An 18,633-nucleotide genomic window follows, 5' to 3' on the forward strand; every position below is an offset into this window, starting at 1 on the left:
CCACAGCTAAGGGACTCACCTACCTACCTTAGACAAAGAACAAGCAAAAGACGTTTAGGCTGAACTTCAAAAACTCAAGAAGAATCAGTGTTTGGAATTTCGATGGTAATAAAATTATCCATCATGAAATCCAAGAAATAAACCAGAACAGTCTTTTCTGCACCAAATATCAACCATTGAAATCCTTAACACACACATGCACACACATGCACACTTGGCCCCAGCGTGTGCAAGCAGGGGGCTTAGAACAGGAGCTCCCATTCAGGGACAGCCACAAGTTCAGATCGACACATCATACGATACAAATGTATATAACAAAGGCTGGGATTTTATTTCCAAGTTGACACATGTAGAAGGCACAAGGGCAAAGCGATGGCTTTGGGGCATGGGAAGGAGAGATGGGGAGGGGCGTGTCTGAGGTCCCCCTACCTCCACCACCCCCTAAGCGCACTTGAGACAGAACCAGTGGTGGGGGCTCCCACCCAGGGCCATGAGGGTCCTACTGGCTCTGGATGAAGCCTTGGGACCGCTCCCCAGGCATGATCCCCCTCCTCCCAGGGGGCAAGGCTCTGCTGAGCCCCCCAGCTGGAGGGACCAGCTTCCTGGGGAGAACCAGGATCAGAGAGAGAAGAACAGGATGAGGGCCAGGAGAAGCACCCCCAGCAGCACCACAATGGCACACCACTGTCGGCGGTCTGGGAGCAAGAGGGTCAGAGTTCACAGAGGGGAGGCAGCACCACCCACAACCCCCTCCCCCCACTGCCGAATTGCCCCCCCCCCACCTCCACGGGACTCACCACTGGTCATGTGGGATACTTTGGCCATCTTCCTGAGGACCCCATCCATCCGGGACTGGGTATGGTCCATCTCATGAGCAAAGGTGTCCAGCATACTGCCGAGATCAGGAGGTAATCAGCCCCTGGAGGGTCTGTGCACACCAGTGCAGCCGGCCAAGGGTTCCTGGCCCACCCCCGGGGTCCTGGCCTCACATGCCCTGCTCATTTAGCTCCTCCCCGATGCGGCCGGACATGTGTTTCAGAACCTGGATACTCCCAGACACCATTTCCAGTTGTTGGTCCTGCTGGTCCATGATCAGCTGCAGGTTGGAGGGGTGGGAACTGCGGTCGGCAGGGAGCCCTGAGCTGCCTGAAGGCTCCTCCAGCCCGGAGCCTCCAGCCACCCACACACACCTGCTGTGTGGCCTGCTGCTCTTCAATGTAGCGAGAGGTGGTTGAGACCACACTGGCGTCCAGCAAGTCGCTGGTTGACTTCAGGGTGGCTGGCTTGCCTGTCAGCATCTGTGGAGGCCAAGACCACAGGCTCAGGGAGGGTCGCCCACTCACGGCAGAGACAGACAAGGTTTGTGGCAAATTTAGATGGTGGTTTGTCAGGAAGGCAGTCTCTGGAGTGGGACGGCCTGGGTTCCTCAGAGCCACCACTTACTAGCAAGGTGACCCCGAGGCCATATCACTTGACTTCCCTGTGCCTCAGTTTCCTCATCTGTAAAATGGGGAGAGCTATAATTCCTGTTTCCTGAGGATGGAATAAGGATTTAATGAATTAATCCAGGGAGAACACTTATTATCCTATAAACACATGTATTTAAGAATTGAACTTTAATACCCAAAGCAGCACACATGGAAGGCATGTGGACCCTGCTATAGGACTCCAAGCTGCTGCAGACCTCAGCCCTCCACCCTCCCAGACCCCATGTGGGTTTAATGGGTGAGGCTGCTGTTTACAACATGCAAGAACGAACACACAACACAGAGGGAAAAGGTGTACAGACAGAGGCAGCAGAGAGACTGCGCACAAAAGGCATGAGTGGGTACACACGTGGGGCACGCACACCCACAGAGGAAAATGGTGTGCATGCACAAGGCAGGTGGGGATCCACTCAGAGGTCAAGTTCAGAGAGGTCAAGTGCATACACAGATTAAAAAGGTAAGCATCAAATCCTGAAAACAGTAACACAGAGAGCTAAAAAAAAAAAAAAAAGAAAAGAGATAGGCCACCCCCCCCCACAGGAAACCAGTATAGACCCACAGGAGAAGGCAGAAGAGATTATACACACAGAAGGAGCTCACATCCAGAAAGAGCAGGCGGGTAGACAGCATGGAGACAACTGTGCACAGAGAAGATGAGCACTGACACAGAGGGTGGCTTGCACTCCAAGGGGAGGGTCACCCCGAGAGACAGGGGGTGAGGATACTGGGTCGGGATGCCTTTACCTCTCTATTATTCCTCTCCATGAAGGCTATGGCTGCGGGGCTGACCATATGGTCCTTCATTTCCTAGGGGTAAGGACAGCATCAGAGAGTAATGATACCCTAACCTCCCCACCCTCACCCCACTGGAAACTCTCTTCACCTGGACTGCTTCCCGCATCCTCTCCACAAACACCTTTCTCTCCTGCAGGTCTCCGGCTGGGAGCTTGAACTTGCCTGGGTTGGCTTCCACTATGCGTAAGCCGCGAGTCAAGAGTCAAGGCCAGAGCCCGACAGAACGCCCTCCTCTGCCTCAAAGCCCTCAAACACCTCCTAGGTGTCCAGCCTCCCCGAGGGCTGGCTCCCACGGCCCACTGCCACTTCAATGGGCTCTCCCATGCCGCCCTCCAACCCCCCCCCCCAGGATATCGATGGTCTCCTCCAGGTCCTCGAGGTCCCACTCGATGCTGCGCAGGCCATTCCGCAGCTCATTGGTCGTCCAGTCCAGCTCCTCGCGTCGGACCGCCGCGCCCTCATGCAGAAGCTCACACCACCGCTGATAAAGCCCGCGGGCCGTGTTCACCGCCTTCTGCACCTCGCTGCGGGCAGGGGCACAGCGGGCGCGGCTGGGGGCAGGCGGTCCTCCCTCCCACCACTGCGCCCCCAAACGAGCTGGGGACTCAGGAGACCCTCATATCCCACTGCGTACCCCTCCCACACGGCCACGGGGCGATCCCGACGGCGGTGCCCAGAATGCCTGACATGCTCCGTATGGCACGCGGGCACTGGCTGGCAGGGGGACAGCACACCCTCTGTCCTCCCCCATCGCTGTCACTCACCCTCGGACTACAAAAAACGGATCTTCGAGCGACATGTCACGCCCCTCACCCGCCCGAAGCCAAGCCCCCTCCCCTCTCGGCCTGGGAAGCTGGTTCCCTCCAAGAGGTGCAAAACGAGCCGTCACCCCCGCCCCCGTCACGTGACCACTGCCATCATTGAGAGCTGGGCCGCCAGGAGAGAAAGAGAGGCCTTGGCAGCCCGAAGTGCGGAAACATCCGCTCTCTCTTTCGCCATCTTTGTTGTGGGCAGAGACGGCTTCCTGTCTGCCCGTACCGCCCCTTCGCGTCCTGGTCCCCGGAGGTGTCCTAGTTCCGTCTGGCTGGGTTCGACTCAGAGCTCCAAATCCCTCGGTTCGAGACCCAACCTCTCGGATTGTTGCTGCGCAACCTGTTTCCCTTCCGGGCAATGTAAATAATAATAGTCTCCTTTAAATCAGGAGAGATTATGGCTGGGGAAGGGGCTCATTCAATTTGTAGATCATCTTCATGGGCTCCCTGAGCCTGCACCTAGATCCTGTCCTAGGAGATGGGAGATGAGAGATGGTCCCAGCCCAGGGTCGGGAGTGGCAGGTTTGGTAAGGAGTATTGGGAGAGGTGGTATCCCCACCTTCCCGCGGGGTCAGGGTGAAGTGTGGGGAGTTCTGCTGGACTCTCTCCTCCTCTTTTTTCCTGCGGAGGAGGGACGCCTCGAGATCGCCCTAGGGCGGGTTGGCCGCGAGTGGGGGCCCGGAGATGCTTCTGGGGGGTGAGGTCTTTCTGGGTGCGAGCCTGGGGGTGCGGGAGTGGGTGTGGTGGTGGCTCTGAGGATGATCTGCAGGGAAATCCTCTGCTTGTGAGGAGGGGTCAGGAATGTCTGGAGAGGGACTCATAGGGTCGCCACCTGTGTGACAGAGCCCTTCTGTGTAGGGTCTCCGGGAAAGCACTTTTTTTATGGGGGCGGGAGGCAGCTGTCGGCTGAGTGGGGTCCTGATCTCTGGAGCGGGATGTCTGAAGAAGTCCTCGGAGGGTCGCCCCCGTTGTGTGTCAGAGATAGCGTCTGGGCTGGGGATGTCATTGTGGAGTTTCGTGGGGGGGAGGATGGGGGTGTCCTCAGCAGGTTGCCGTAATATGTGGCAGGATCGTTGAATGGGGACAGTTTTGGGAGAAGTCTTTTAGAAGAGAGAATAATTGTTGTTTTCATGTGCCGGGGTTGGGAGTGGGGGACATGAGCATGCTCCAAATGTGAACGAGAAGAGCAATTTTTTGGCGGAGGGGCAGGAATACATGAGAGGGGGCCTGGCAGGGTGTCCATGGGGGGGAGGGGCGGGGACAGGAATGTAGTGGTCCTCAGGGAGTAGCTGCTTGTGTTGGCAAGGTCTTTGTGTAGGTCTCTGGGAGATGGCGTCAGTGTGAGCCCTGAGGTGGCCCCTACCTGCCGGCAGGGGGCTTTCCGGAGGGGCGTCACACCTTCCTGGACTCCGGAGGGAAGGAAGCGAAAGTTTCTTCTCGCTCTCCGCGGGCCCCCCCCTGGACGCCGCTCCTGAAAGCGGGGGCTCCAACCAGCTCTAGCGGCTGGGAGAGGGAGAGCGGAGGGGGCCTGCCAGGAGGGTAAGGCACCACCCACGCCCGCCCGCTGGCCCGGAAAAAGCCGGCTGAAGTCTTGTATAGAGATCCTGGCCCCAGTCCTTATATGGGCAGCCGGAAGCGGCTAGCGCGCATGCCCTACGTCATTACTTCCAAATATAGTTGTGGAAGTCTGGCAGATCTAGTGGCGGGAAGGTTCGCGCACCAGTGCGGGTGTGTGTGTGTGTGTGTGGCGGGGGAAGCCTCCCCTTAAAGGGCCCGCACCACGAGTGAATGGAGCTGTTCGAACAATTCTGCATTTTCTGAGGAACTGGAATTAGGTTTTCTTGGAACTGTAGTGCGTAGCGGAAGGTGGGGCCGATGTTTTCTATCTATCTGCTCTATCAGTGCGTGGCTCAGTTTCTAGGTCCTATCCCAACTCCGCCTCCCGGGAATCAGAGGCGGAGAACGTCTGCGTCGTTTGGGGGACCGCAGCCACATGTTCACTCGGGCTGTGTTGCGGCCGGGTCCTCCGCCTTACGAGCTCCACGCCCATCGTGGATTTCGTGCCAACGGAAACTGGGGTGGCGGAGGGGGGATGCTCAAAGAGGAGCGCAGAGATGGCAGCCTGGGCTGCGCTTGTGTCTGCAGACGTCCGCCGCCCGTGTAGTGGGCAACTTTGCCCTAGAGCCAGCCAGCGTGTCCCGCTTTCTTAACTGCTTCCAAACGAGGGGAGTGACGGGGGCTGGCGGACGCTGGAGAGACAGGAGAGCTTCAGGTTCCAGTGGTCCCCTTTCACCGCCGTGGCTCATTTATTCGTTTAGCAAATATTGGACGAGTCATTCTGCCTCGGTTTCCTCACCTGAAGAAATAAGATATAACTACCCTCCGCGGAGTGGAGGTGAGAGATCAATGAGATGTTTGTGAAAGGAAAGCCTTTAGCGCCTGGCACGTAGTAAGAGCTTAGTAAGTGTAAGCATCGTTATTGATTTAAAAAAACAAAAACAAGACATTAATTAGGCGCCTGGTAGATGCTAGGCACAGTTCCCACGGGGGATCAAACAAGACATTAATTAGGCGCCTGGTAGATGCTAGGCACAGTTCCCACGGGGGATGTATCAGTTAGAACCCAAGTCTTCCCGGGTGCGAAGGGAAACGTGCTGCCTACGACCCGCAGGGGTCTCCAGATGCAACCCGTGGGTGGACCCTGAGCCCCACCCACGGCGCCTGTCCCCTGGGCCCGCGCGCGGGTGCAGTGGGGGGCCCTGAAGAAGCAGACCACCCCGAGAGCTCAGCTTGGACTGGGGAACGCTCCTCCTCACACGAGTTCGGGTCCCTTTTCTTTGCTCGGTAAATTCCACCCTGTCGCTTTAAGGAGTCTTTCGCCTCAGAGCTGTGGAAAGCCCGGATGCGACTTTCTGATTGGGCGGGGCGTCTCAGTGACTTCACTTGAGGTACAAAAGGGCCCGGGTGGCGGGCGCCGGGGTAGAGCGTCCTGGCAGCGTCTCGGTGTGGGTTGACTTGTACAGAGAGGCGTGAACGAGCGCCTTGTCCAGTGTGCACCTGCCACCTGCCCTGCCCAGCCGCGTGTCCCCGCCGCCTTCGCCCCTCAGTCAAGCAGCTATGGAAGTGCAGAAGGAGGCTCAACGCATCATGACCCTGTCGGTGTGGAAGATGTACCATTCGCGCATGCAGCGCGGTGGCCTGCGGCTGCACCGGAGTCTGCAGCTGTCGCTGGTCATGCGCAGCGCCCGGGAGCTCTACCTCTCGGCCAAGGTGGAAGCCCAGGAGCCCGAGGTGCCCTTGCCGCCCGCCCGCTCCCCTGACCCTTGCCTGCACCCGCCGCGGGAAGCGGAAGCCGCAGCAGAGGTAGCGCCCTGCGACGGTGAGCAGCCCTCTCCGGAACCCATGGACACGCAGGAGACACCGAGAGCGGAGGAGACCCCTGCCCGCAGTGCCCAGCGCCCCGCCAAAGTCAGCCGCAAGCGGCGGAGCTGCAGCCTGAGCGACGGTGGGGACGCTGCACTGGTCCCGAGTAAGAAAGCCCGCCTAGAAGAAGAGGAGGAGGAGGAAAGGGCCTCTTCGGACGTCCTTGATCGCCTGCAGCCCCCTCCAGCGCAAGCGGAGGGCGCATTCCCCAACCTGGCGCGTGTCCTGCAGAGGCGCTTCTCCGGCCTTTTGAACTGCAGCCCCGCCGCGCCCCCGACGGCGCCGCCGGCGTGCGAGGCGAAGCCGGCTTGCCGCCCGGCGGACAATATGCTGAACGTGCTGGTGCGGGCCGTGGTGGCCTTCTGAGGCTCCGTGAGCGGCGCTACCAGAGCCCAGAGCGCGGGCCGAACCGTCGGCCAGAGTGAGCAGACCCAAGGCGAGGGCCACCCCCGGGGGAGCGCCCGTGGAAACCGTGGAGAGGGGCAGCCGCCCTGGCTGCCGAGATGCCCTGAGAGGGACTCTACCCACGGGGTGCCGTCGCCACATGTGTGCAGCGGCGACACCAAGAAACCTGAGCCGTGGGCGCGGGCGTCTTCCCCCAGACCTGCCGCGCCCACAGGTGCTGTCTTAACGGACTGGGATATGGACCTTACGCTCTCCTTCTGGGACTTGGAGAAGGGAGCTTTGGTTCTTTAAACTCCTCAGGGTCGTACTTTATTTTTTACTGGGGGCTGTGCTGCCCTTTCAAGGTTTTTCAATAGTTGGTGTTTGCGTTTCCAACCTCAGAGAATTCCAGGCACTTCCCTTCCCCCTCCAGTGACATACTTGTGCAAACGGTCATCGTTGCGTCATGGGCAGACGTGGGGAGCTTCCTGTTGTCTTGCGTGGGTGTGAGGCCTGGGAGGAGGATCTGGGGTGTGGACGCCCAGGGGAATGGGAGGAGGGCGGCCTGAGTCACTTCGCCTCCGCGTGGTGTGGGTTATTGCCCCGAGCCCCTACGCCTTCGGGGGCAGAGGGCAGATCAAATTTCAGGTTAAAATTTTTCTCATCTGGTGTGTGAGAGGTGGGAATATGTTGACAGTCTCAAGCTTGAGCCTCCCTCAGACCTACAGACACAATCAACCCAGACGTTCCTGGTATGAATCACGGAAATGGGGGGAGGGGGTTGTTCAGAGCGCTGTAAAGCTGAGCTGGGATCAGTTGCTGGTGAGACTGGGCCAGTTTTGGGGGAGGGGGGTTCTGTTTACCTTTACTGTGGTGGATTCTGTTAACTCCATCTGTCTGGCCTTTTTGCTAGAAATGCCAGATAGGAAAATAAAGACCATTTGAAGAAAAAGTCTGTGGAGCCCGTCTGGTTTTCTTCCCTGGTGGGGGAGGGGCAGGGTTAAGGGGTCAGGAGCTGGCTGGCGGCTTGCTGGGGCCCCAGAAACCGGTCTGACCGGCTACCACGTGGGCAGAGTGGGCGGGAAGGGGCCGGGCGCCTTTTCTTTGCCAGAGCACTGAGTGCTGATTGCCTGGTGCTCTGACCTTTCCTTAACCCTCTCACGTTTGGGGGTTCCTTGGACATTCTCCTGTATTTCTGGCTGGGTCAGAGTGCTTTCCGAGTTCAGACGTTTGGGGGATACTTTGGGTACTGTGCCCGCAGCAGAGTCGGGGGACCACACTTCCTTTGGAGACTTGAAGGATGTCTCCCAACAGTCCTCCCTCCCCCCCCCCCGCTTGATTAACTGAATCAGCAGGGATCCCACAACTGGGGTGGAACTGAGGTGAGCTTTGGAGCACACTTTATGCCCAGTTCCAGTCCCTGGCGGTATAACTGTGGTTCAGGCTAGGAGGTGTGCTCCCAGCCTCAGTTTCCTCATCTGCAAAGTGGGCCTCAACAGCTTCCCTGCGAGGCTGTGGGTTTAGAAATTCCCGTGGGAGCGCTTGTTTGCTTTGGCCCCACCCCATCCCCAGGTTAGCCCCCCAGAGAGGAGGAACCCCTCACAATTTCCCCAGTGCTGGTTTAGGAGAGCGTTTGTAGATGTTGCACTGGGACTGGGGGGTGGGGGGTGGGGGCTGTTGGGAGGACAAAGGAGCCGCAGGTGCGGGCGGTGAAGGCGGCGGGAGGCGCCGGGAAAGCTCCCGCCCCGCCTCCAGACGGCAGGCTCCGCCACGGCTGGCCTCCCGAGACCCGGGGGACCTGACCCCGAGGGTTGAGGGAGGAGGGCGCGGGGGAGGGGAGGCCCCGCCCCCGAATGCCCGCCCCTGGCTCCCCTCCTGCGTCGTTCACTCATCGCACTCCCTCCTCCCTGCCTCCCTCAGGGCCCCTCAGGGGAATCTCGCCTCCACCGCAGCCCGTTTCCCTCCCGGGAAATGTGAAAGACTTTAGTGCCGCCCACTCGGGGGACCGACCCACAGCTCCGCAGTGGGATGCTGGGGGACTGGAGCCCCACACCCCTCGCGGTAGCTCAATGCGTCCGCGTGGGGGCAACTCCCTCGAGAACCTGGCCCGGCCCCGGGAAGTCCCCGGCGGCTGGGGAGGGGCATCACTGCGCATCCTGTCGCAGGAACCGCCGGGCGCTTCCTTCCACGGGAAGCTGCTTGGCCGACTCCCGCCCCCGCCCGGGCCGCCTGGGGGTTTCCGGTACTCGGTCACTGGGGGCTGAGGGCTGGAGGTGATGCTGTGGGAGACAGGCCAAGTGCCCCTCACATACATCCGCTTAACGTATACCCTTCCCCAAGACCCCATTTCACCCATCAGAAGAGACAAAATTGAAAATTTGTCACAACAGTCGACACTGATGAGCCATGGACTTTCCACGCCATTACATGGCATTGGGTTATTGGGACAAGCCCTCTGGGAAATAATCGATTGGACAATAGCTGTGAAAACTAAAACTGTCACAGATCTCATAGCCCGTGGATCCCCACGGAACCTCAGGCCTGGAAAAAGAGGTTCCAGAAGGGTATTCACTACAGCATTGTCCAAAATTGGCACAAATTGGGGACTTCCCTGGTGGTGCAGTGGTTAAGAATCCTCCTGCCAATGCAGGGGACATGAGTTCGAGCCCTGGTCCAGAAAGATCCCACATGCCGCGGAGCCACTAAGCCCATGTGCTACAACTACTGAGCCTGCACTCTAGAGCCTGTGAGCCACAACTACTGAGCCCGCGAGCCACAACTACTGAAGCCTGCGTGCCTAGAGCCCGTGCTCTGCCACAAGAGAAAGCGCCACAATGAGAAGGCTGCTGACCGCAACTAGAGAAAGCCCGCTCGCAGCAATGAAGAACCAACACAGCCAAAAATAAATAAATTTATAAAAAAGCACATACAGCAGATATTCACTACTATATATAAAATAAACAGCAAGAACCTACTGTATGGCACAGGAAACTATATTCATATCTTGTAATAACCTATAATGGAAAAGAATTTGAAAAAGAATATATATCTAGGGACTTCCCTGGCGGTCCAGTGGTTAAGACTTCGTCTTCCAATTCAGGGGATGTGGGTTCGATCCCTGGTTGGAGAGCTAAGATCCCACATGCCTCAGGGCCAAAAAAACCCCCATAAAACAGAAGAAATATTGTAACAAATTCAATAAAGACTTAAAAAAAAAGGTGCATCTATCTATGTCTATATATATCTCTGAATCACTTTGCTGTACACCTGAAACAAACACAACATGGTAAATCAACTATACTTCAATTTAAAAAAAGTTGTTTGTTTTGAAAAAAATAATAAAAGCACATACAGCAATACAAGTACATGTATATGTATGGGAAAGTGTACAGACACTGTGCTAAGCCCAGAGAGCTGGAAGAATGGTTCCTCATCCAGTAGCTCAGTGTGAACGAGAGCTCCCCTCCCAGCTTGAGTCTGGTCTAATGCTAATGATTTGACAGGGCTGATTCTTCCTGCTTTCAGGCCCCCACACTCACACTCCCACCTCACCTGTGGTTCCTGCCTCAGGCCCTGGGTCCATCTCTGTCTATACTCACCCTTAGGTAGGCTTATTCAGTCTTAAGGCCCTAACTGCTACCTCTATGCTGACTCCCAAATTTTGCTCTCCATCCTGGACCTCCCCCTAACCTCCAGACTTGTCTGGCCAAGTCCTCTCTCTCTGTCTCCCCTTGAGGCTCTAAGGTATTCCAAACCTAGCAGGACCTAAAGAGGATTCTTGCTGCTTCCTGCCAGCCTTTCACCGGAGGAGGAATCTTCCTTGACTTCCCTTTTCTCCTTCCTTCATACCCTGTCCAGTCGCAGGTGCTGTCAACTTGACTATTCATCCCACTCCAAGCTTTTCCCCATCCTCATGGCTCCCACCTTGCTGTGAGCTGCCTTCACCTCTCACCTGGGTGAGGGCAGTGGCTTCCTCCCTGCCCTTGATGCCCACAGTCTATTCTATGCAGCAGCTGCACTGATCTTATAAAAATGCAAACGGGATCATTTCACTATCCCAGCTTTCCTCTGCTTCATCTACACTGGCCTCCTTTTTGCTTGGAGAACAGGACAGGTGTGTTCCAACCCCAGGACCTTTGCGCCTGCTGTTCCTTCTGCCTGCACTGCTCTTCTCCCAGACATCCACAAGTCCATCCTCACTTTCTGCTGAAATGTCACCTCCCTGGGGAGGCCTTCTTTGGCTACCTGATCTAAAATAGCACCCCACTCTGCTACCTACCCCTTTACCCTGTTCAGCCTTCTTTAGAGCACTGCTCACCTCCTGAAAGGATATATTTAAGTTCTATTTAGCATCCATGGCCCCATATAAATGTCAATTCCATGAATGCCCAGTCCAGTCCTGAGTAAGTGAATGAGGTTGGCTGGGGTAAGCAGGTGCTAAATGCTTAATATTTATTATCTCATTAATCAGTGGCTTCCCATGGCTCTTAGAATTGAATTTCCCAAACTTCAGACAGTTGAGGGTCAGGATTTTTGTCATATCTGCTTAACAACAGTACTATTATTTAAGTAATATATATTTTAAACTTAACCCACTTGTCAATCACTCACCATACTTAGAAGGTAACAGTGTATAAAAGTTACAATGAAAATGAAACACTGTCATAAGACCCTGCTGAAACAGTAGCCAATGTTAGGTTCCAGACAGCTTCCTTTGTTACAAAGGAAGATTAGAAAGGTTAAAGACACATTATGGCCAAAGACAATCCTTAGACTAGCTGAAAAGGGAGAGACTCTGAGGGATTCGTTACATTATTTAAATAACATTGAATCACTTTGCCCACTGTCCCAGAGTTAGGAAAATTCTGCTTCTGGAAGAGGGACAAAACCCCTACGACTGTCTGAAAGACTCTGCTTGATCTGTGCCCAGCCCACCTCTGGCTAATCTTGCATCATTCTCTGGCCACACTGATCTGCTTTTTGTTCCTTATATTTCCACAATCTTTCCAGCCACAGGGCCTTTGTATATGCTATTATCTGCTAAGAGTCTTTTCTCTTCCCTATTTACCTAGTTAAGTCAGCTTAGCTCAAGGGCAAATCATCAGGGAACTTACCTTTCTGCCCTCCGTTTTAGCCTAAGACCCCTATATTTATTGCTATTCTGATCAGGAACTACTTTGTAGTAGTAATAGTAGTGGTAGTGGTAGTGGTGGTAGCAGTAGTATTTATCACAACTGCAATGTTACATTTCTTTCTGGGTCTGTCTCCTCTTCTAGCTTGTGGCCTCCATCAGGGCAGAGATGAATCTAGTAGATGCTTACTAAGTGTTTTTTGTGAGTGAATGATGCATTTGCTACTTTCCTTTGAGGTCGGTCCTTTTAATGTCCACTTTTCACAGACTGGGAAACCGAGGTCCAGAGAAGATTGTCCTGCAGGAGAGCAAATACGGGACAGGTCTAGTGGTGTCCCCCCCACCATCAAGATATTCGCTCACCACGCCCACCCCCACCCCCGCCTCCTCCACTGTGTGGGACCCAAGGAACAGATGCCCCAGTTCGGACTCCGCTGAGCTGGGAAAGGGCCGGTCCACAGGTCGAGACCAGCCCAGAAGCGGCTCCCAGACCGGCTTACCCGGTTTCAGGAACCTGAGAGACGTCCACCCGCCCGCGGCGGTAAAACGCAGGCCTCGTCCAGATTGCTAGTGGCGCGGGGCGGGGACTTGATCTAGGCTGGGAAATTTAAGTCCGAGGCTGGGCCCTCTGGGTGGGTAACGTAGCCAGGGCGCGGGGCGGGGTTATCTGGGTGTCAATCACAGACGGGGGCGGGGTATGCAAATTTACCCGCTTTGCACTCCTTTCTGGGCCCCGCCCCCGCGCGCTGCACCGAGCTAAGTACTTCCTAGAGCTCCAGGTGTTGGTCTGTGACCCCGGCTCCGCCCCCTCGCCCCCAAACTGGTCCCTTCCGGATTCCGCCCAGACCTTCGGCGCTTGCCTCCCCCTCCCGCCCCAGCGCGCCCTGCGGTTGTAGGGGCGGGGTTTAGGTACGGGGCGGGGTTTAGGCGCCGAGCAGGAAGGCAGAGGTCGAGCAGGGGGTTCCTGGGGCTGGGCGTCGGCTCGGAATCAGGTAAATGGCATAGAAAAGCTGAAGGGAAATGGGGGTTGCCAGAGTTTGAGGCTCACGCTACCCGCCCTTGGCGTGGGGGCTACTGAAACCCTCCCCCCATGTATGTTTAGGGGAGCCCAGAACCCCACACCGGTGTCTAGGGGAACCCAGAACCTCCACAGCAGTGTGTAGTGGAGCTCAGATCCGCACACCTGTGTTCGGGGGAGCCCAGACCTTCCCCACCTGTGTCCGGGACTGCTCTCACTAGGGTATTTCATATCTGTTTTCTGAGGCTCAGCCTAGAGGGGTGTTTTGCCCACCTGTGTCCGGGGAGCTAAGGTCACCCCAAATTTGTGTCCAGGCGAGCTGAGCCTAGGGCCTAAGGCCCTCCACCTTATGTCCAGGCCCGAACCCTCTCCAAGGCCAGCTCCCTGGCTGCCCCTTTCTTGCAGCCCCTCTCAGCAGAAATTCCCCTGGGTCCCTACCTCGCCGCCCCTCCCTGCCCTTTTGTTCTCGCTGCCTTCCAGCCTCCTGGCCCAATCGGCTTCAGATCAGCGCCCCCTCCCCAGCACATTGTTGACTCTCACTTAAGAAGTTATCTCAGCGTTCAGTCTCGCCACCCTCCCTCCTGTACCTAGGTAGCTACCCGGGGGCCCCCTGGGGTCCTGCCTTCTCCGCCCACCCCCACTGGCACCAATTAATTTCCCCGTCAACCTGTCCACTCACATCTGGTTGCCAGCTGCTCACCCTCACCCTGCTTGCCCCCCAGGGTCTCCCAGGGAATTGCTCGCAGCTCTCTGCCTCCTTTGGCCCCCCAAATCCAGGCCACCCCGCCAAAGCACAGCGCCCACTCCCCAGCCCCCCGCAATCCGAGTCTGCTAATCAGAAAAAGCCGGCGGTTAGTGCCTGCAAGAGAGATCTGAAATCAGAAGGAGGAGGGGTGCGGTGTGAAACTTTCTAACCCAGAGATGCTGGGGGTGGGAGGGGTGGGGAGCAAATGGGTGGAGGGAGGCAGAAGCTTAAGTTGTACTTAAAGAATTGAGATCAAAGCCTTCCGGCTTCCAGATGGGGACTGTGGGGGAGGGCTGCACCATCCCCCCGCCAGGGGCGGATGAGGCTGAGCCCCCCTTCCTCGGAAACCCCCCGAGACTCTGCGGTGACAGCTGTGCCCCAGCCCGCGCCCGGCGGGTTTCCTTTTCCTGTGCTGGCTCTCCTGACTGGCTGGCCTGCAGTATGGCGACACCGGCCCGGCCCTTTTGAAGGAGCTCCCTGGAGGGTCTTCCTGGACGAGGGGGAGGGGGCCAGCTGGAGAACAATGGGCTTCTGTGGCTGCAGGACGCCAGGCACTTCCTGTTAACTCTTCACTCGGGGCCCAGCTGCAGAGGGGGGAGCAAGGCGAGGGGAATGACAAAACCAGCAAATGCACAGCTTTTTCTCTTGTTCCACGACTTGTTTGTGAAAGTACCTGGAAATGGTGAGATGAATACAGACCTTGTCCTCCTCAATGGAGTCACAGGGCCTGTTTCTTTTCCCCTCTGTTGCTGAGAGTTGTACCATCAGGGGACGGGGCATGGCTAGAAATCCCGGGATCTCTGGGGCTGGGCTGGGCTGGGCCGGGCAGGGGACTCAGGTGTCCCAGGTGAGTCCAAAGTACAGCTATGTTTGCCAAGCATGGTTGTTCTAACTGCCCTGCCGGGCGAACTGGAGGTTGCGCTCCCCCGAGCCATTCCCTTGGTAGTCTGGGCCTCAGTTTCCCTCAGTTTGGGAAGTTCTCCCAAGGGATTGACCAGAGCACAGGGTGGTCCTAGGGGGCCAGGGTGAGCTGAGCGGGGAGTCTTGGAAATGCTCTGCTCTTCCTTGGAGCCCTGGAAAGACATGTTGGGGAATTAGCCGCTGTGTTAGTTGAGGCTTCATGCAAAGTCCTGGGTGTTTACAGAGCTAACCTGAGAAGCACCCTCAGAAGATTCTGTGAGCCTCTGAAGGGCCCCTGAAGACTCAGCATTCAACCCCAGGGGCTGCCAGTTAGAGACCAGATCACATGCCCTGTTCTTAGAAGAGACAGTGTGTATTTATAGTTACTGCCCGCCAGGTGCTTTGCTGGGCTCATTCTGCATATTCACTTAGTTAACCCCTGCCCAAGCCTGGGTCAGAATTAAAGTAGGCACTTTCACTAGCACCATTTTACGGATGAGGGAGTTGAGGCACAGAGAAAACGTGTCTACTAAAACAAAGCCCATTGTTTTTCTTTCTCTCCTGGATTTGGGGGCAGAGGATGGGGTGGGTGGGTAGCGATCTTTCTCCAGACCAGTGGACTTTTGCTTGTGTATACCCAGCACCTTATCATAAATAAGGAAAGAGAGCTCAGGGTGGTGAGATCCATGGTCCAGGTCCTCTGGCCACCACCGGGCGTCCTTTTCTCTCGTGCATCCTGGGCTAGCCACCCACTAGCTTCGCCCACCAGCTTCCTCCTTCAGCGTTTGCAGACCCACTTGCTGGGTGATTCTGTACTGTCTTTTCTCCTGTTTCCTCTGGTGAAAACATCCCCAGAGGCCAATCTGTGCGTGCTCAGCCCAGGGGCTTGATGAGGACAAAGTTGGGTTTGGGTTTTAGTTTTTGTTGCTTTTTGTTTTGGGTGATCATTATTAACTGAGCAAATCCAAACCGCCCACACTGCTAGACTAGAAAGGCTGCTGCTGGGCCCCCTTGCAGGTGTTTGGAACAAGAAATGGCTCACTGCTTCACCCTTTAGACCCAGGGGTGGGGTGAGGGAAGGCCGGGAGGGCCATCAGAGGCCACCTGCCATGTTAGGGGTGTGTTAGAGGCCGCAGGAGTCTGGGCCTCAGCCCATGGGCCCCAGGCCAGCCCACTGCCAACCAGCCTCCACCTGAGTACCGCCCCCCCCACCCCGCCTCCACCGCCACTCCGCTCCCCTGCTGTGGCCTGCCCTTCCGGAATGAAACTTGTCCTGGCTTGGAGCCACCAGGAAGGCCAAAGCAAGCCTGCAATTACTGCCGGGGCCCTGCCGGCTGCGGCTTGGAGGCTCAGCATGGGGCGGGGGTGGAGCTCCTCCCCGTCGGGCCGTGTGCCTGGAGTGGTGGTTCAAGTCTGCAGCTTCTACCCCCAGGTAGTCCCCTGCTGGCTTCTGGCTACCCAGGGATATTGTCTTGTAAACAGATACTCGGATTTTCAAAGTACTCTCCTGTTGTTTGGGACAAGGCATTACCTTCCGAGAGGGGTGGGTATGAAACCAGTTCCTTTTTTTTTTTTTCCATGCCCTGGGGCTTGCTGGATCCTAGTTCCCCGACCAGGGATTGAACCCGTGCCCCCTGCAGTGGAAGCACGGAGTCCTAACCACTGGCCTGCCAGGGAATTCCCTCTGAGGGAGAAACTGAGGCTGTGAGAAGGGGCTTACCCCAGGATCTCCAGAACCTTCCTTTTAGGAAGGGGGGCTTCCCCTCTCCTGGCTTTGCGTCTCTGGCTGCTGCTGCGGAGATGAGGCTACGGAGGAGGGAATGTGCAAGAGAGGGCCTCTGGGGACTGCAGTCAGCGGGCACTAATGTGTCTGTCTCTGCAGCCTGGGCGTCCTTCTGTTTCCCGTGACCCCCCTCCCTTATCCCCAGGCTTGTCCCTTTTTCTCACGACTTTCTGGACATCTGTGGGCGGTGCATACTTGTTGCCCAATCTCCCAGTGATTCCACTGTGACTAAAGCCAGCTCTGTCCCTGGAGGCTGGAACCAGGGTGCACCCCCAGGGCCACATGTCCCAAGCTTGGACCTGGGTTTCTGGTCAGACTGGGCGACTGGGCAGGCAGGCTGGGTCTTCTCGGCTCTGGGAAATTCTCTGCCCACCCTCTGAATGGCCCAGGTTCCCTCTGATTGTCCTGGATTACCCTAGTGTACCTGTCCCTGCTCTTGGTGAATCTCCCTCCTTGCAGCTACCCTATATGTTCTAGAAAGCTAGGGAAGGATCCTCAGAACCATCGTCCTGCCAGCCACCCACCAGATGGGCCAGGTCTCAGGCATGCTCCCTGCTCTGTGCTCAAGGCCAGCATGATTCTTCCCCCAAACCTTCTCCAATTCATATCGCAACAGAGCCCGTCCTGTCCCGTTGCCATGGCATCTGTGGTACCCAGAAGCCAGATGGTCTTATGTTCCCTAATGCCCCTTCCAGGCTCAGGCACTTCTGAGCTCTGTGAGAGTTTACTCTGTACCCCTAAATCCCCACCACCACACCGAGGCTGTGTGCCCCAGTAGTCTCCCCCCATGACTCTGAGACAGGCAGTGATAGCACTTGTCTGAATTTCGGATTTGAACTGGGGTCTGTGGGAGCCTTGGAGCCTAAGGTCTTAAGAATGACAATCATCATAGCAGCTGTTGCTTCCTAGTGAGGCACTTTACCTATGGAGTCCTCACCGCAAAGATTTATTACCTTATCCTCATTTCACATTGTTGAAACTGAGGCCCAGGGAGGCTGGATAGCTTGCCTGCTCTATATAGTCTTTACAGCGAAAAAGTGCCAGTTTCTTTCCCCCCCCCCCCGGTACGCGGGCCTCTCACTGTTGTGGCCTCTCCCGCTGCGGAGCACAGGCTCCGGATGCGCAGGCTCAGCGGCCATGGCTCACGGGCCCAGCCGCTCTGCGGCATGTGGGATCTTCCCAGACCGGGGCACGAACCCGTGTCCCCTGCATCGGCAGGCGGACTCTCAACCACTGCGCCACCAGGGAAGCCCAGTGCCAGTTTCTTGACTCTTGACATTTGGGGCTGGATCGTTCTCTGTTGGGGGTGGGAGCTCTGCCTTGTGCATCTCAGGATGTTGAGCTGCAGTCCTGGCCTCCATCCACTAGTGTTACCTGAAAACTGGGATCACCTCTAGGAGGGTGTCAAGGTAAAGATTGGGAGAAGGAAGGATTTATTTTTTGCAGCAGGTAAGGAGAATACCAGAGATCTTTCCTAAAGCAGTGTCTCTCTGAACAGCAAAACTGGGGAAGTTTTAAGTAAGGGTACGTGTATATTTAGGAAGGGGCTTGAGCAGAAGAGAATTCAACATAGAATTGGGGCAGAGGTAGATGGAGTCCAAGCTTTACTTGATTGAAGTCAGAAGGGTCAGCAACATCATTCTATCCTCCACCTGGGTTGGGGCCTTAGTTTCTGCAGAACTCAAAGACCTGTATCAGATTGTTATGTATATCCCTTCAGGAGGAGCTAGGTCTCTATTTTATTGCTGAAATATTGTTTCTTGACTACTTTTCCTGTGTTCCCGCATTCCCTCGCTTCCCTTAAGGTCACTGATTACTGAGACCCGTTCAAGGGCAAGCGTGGTGGCCAGGCTTAGATCACAAAGTGGCTTAGGCCAGAAATGGCTTCACTTATGTCAAGAAAGCCATGTCTGGTTCTCTTTCTTTGGGGACCCCCTACCCTATCTACTTACACTAGGTATCAGAGCGCCTCTTCCTACAGTCATGACAACAAATAATGTCCCCAGATGTGGCTTTAATTTGGTGTGGGGTGTGGGGCAGCCTCACCACCTGCCTTTGACTGCCCTGACTCTCCACATAGGTGCCCGCCTGAAAAATGTGTGTGTGTGTATGTGTGTGTGTGTGTCTTTTCCCCAAAACAGGCATGGAGTTCTGG

General features: G+C 56.2%; 2 protein-coding genes and 1 long non-coding RNA gene across 6 annotated transcripts in view; 2 read left to right on the plus strand and 1 right to left on the minus strand.

The window, feature by feature from the left end:
* Positions 1-310: 310 nt before the first annotated feature.
* STX10 (syntaxin 10) lies at positions 311-3,158 on the minus strand. Of its 4 annotated transcripts, none has more exons than XM_082651909.1 (8): positions 3,047-3,158; positions 2,637-2,806; positions 2,371-2,465; positions 2,232-2,294; positions 1,191-1,298; positions 994-1,096; positions 798-892; positions 311-695 (listed from the first exon to the last, which is right to left on the minus strand). In XM_082651909.1, exons 1-7 carry the CDS (start codon positions 3,079-3,081, stop codon positions 804-806), a joined length of 663 nt encoding a protein of 220 aa, XP_082508035.1. In that variant the 5' UTR covers positions 3,082-3,158; the 3' UTR covers positions 311-695; positions 798-803. The 4 variants fall into 4 exon arrangements, with proteins under 4 accessions (XP_082508035.1, XP_082508034.1, XP_082508033.1 ...); XM_082651908.1 differs by having other exon boundaries at positions 990-1,096; XM_082651907.1 differs by having other exon boundaries at positions 311-892; positions 990-1,096.
* A 2,931-nt stretch (positions 3,159-6,089) lies between these two features.
* IER2 (immediate early response 2) lies at positions 6,090-7,831 on the plus strand. The gene has a single exon (XM_082651592.1). It carries the CDS (start codon positions 6,212-6,214, stop codon positions 6,881-6,883), a length of 672 nt encoding a protein of 223 aa, XP_082507718.1. The 5' UTR covers positions 6,090-6,211; the 3' UTR covers positions 6,884-7,831.
* Positions 7,832-12,957: 5,126 nt separating this feature from the next.
* Positions 12,958-18,633, plus strand: part of LOC309821208 — a 16,668-nt gene continuing 10,992 nt past the window's right edge. The window contains exon 1 of the long non-coding RNA XR_014296578.1: positions 12,958-13,024. This is a non-coding gene — a long non-coding RNA (uncharacterized lncRNA). The remainder of the gene's footprint in view (positions 13,025-18,633) is intronic.

Source organism: Grampus griseus (genome assembly GCF_964374135.1).
Source record: "Grampus griseus genome assembly, chromosome: 3".
NCBI classification, from domain to species: domain Eukaryota; kingdom Metazoa; phylum Chordata; class Mammalia; order Artiodactyla; family Delphinidae; genus Grampus; species Grampus griseus.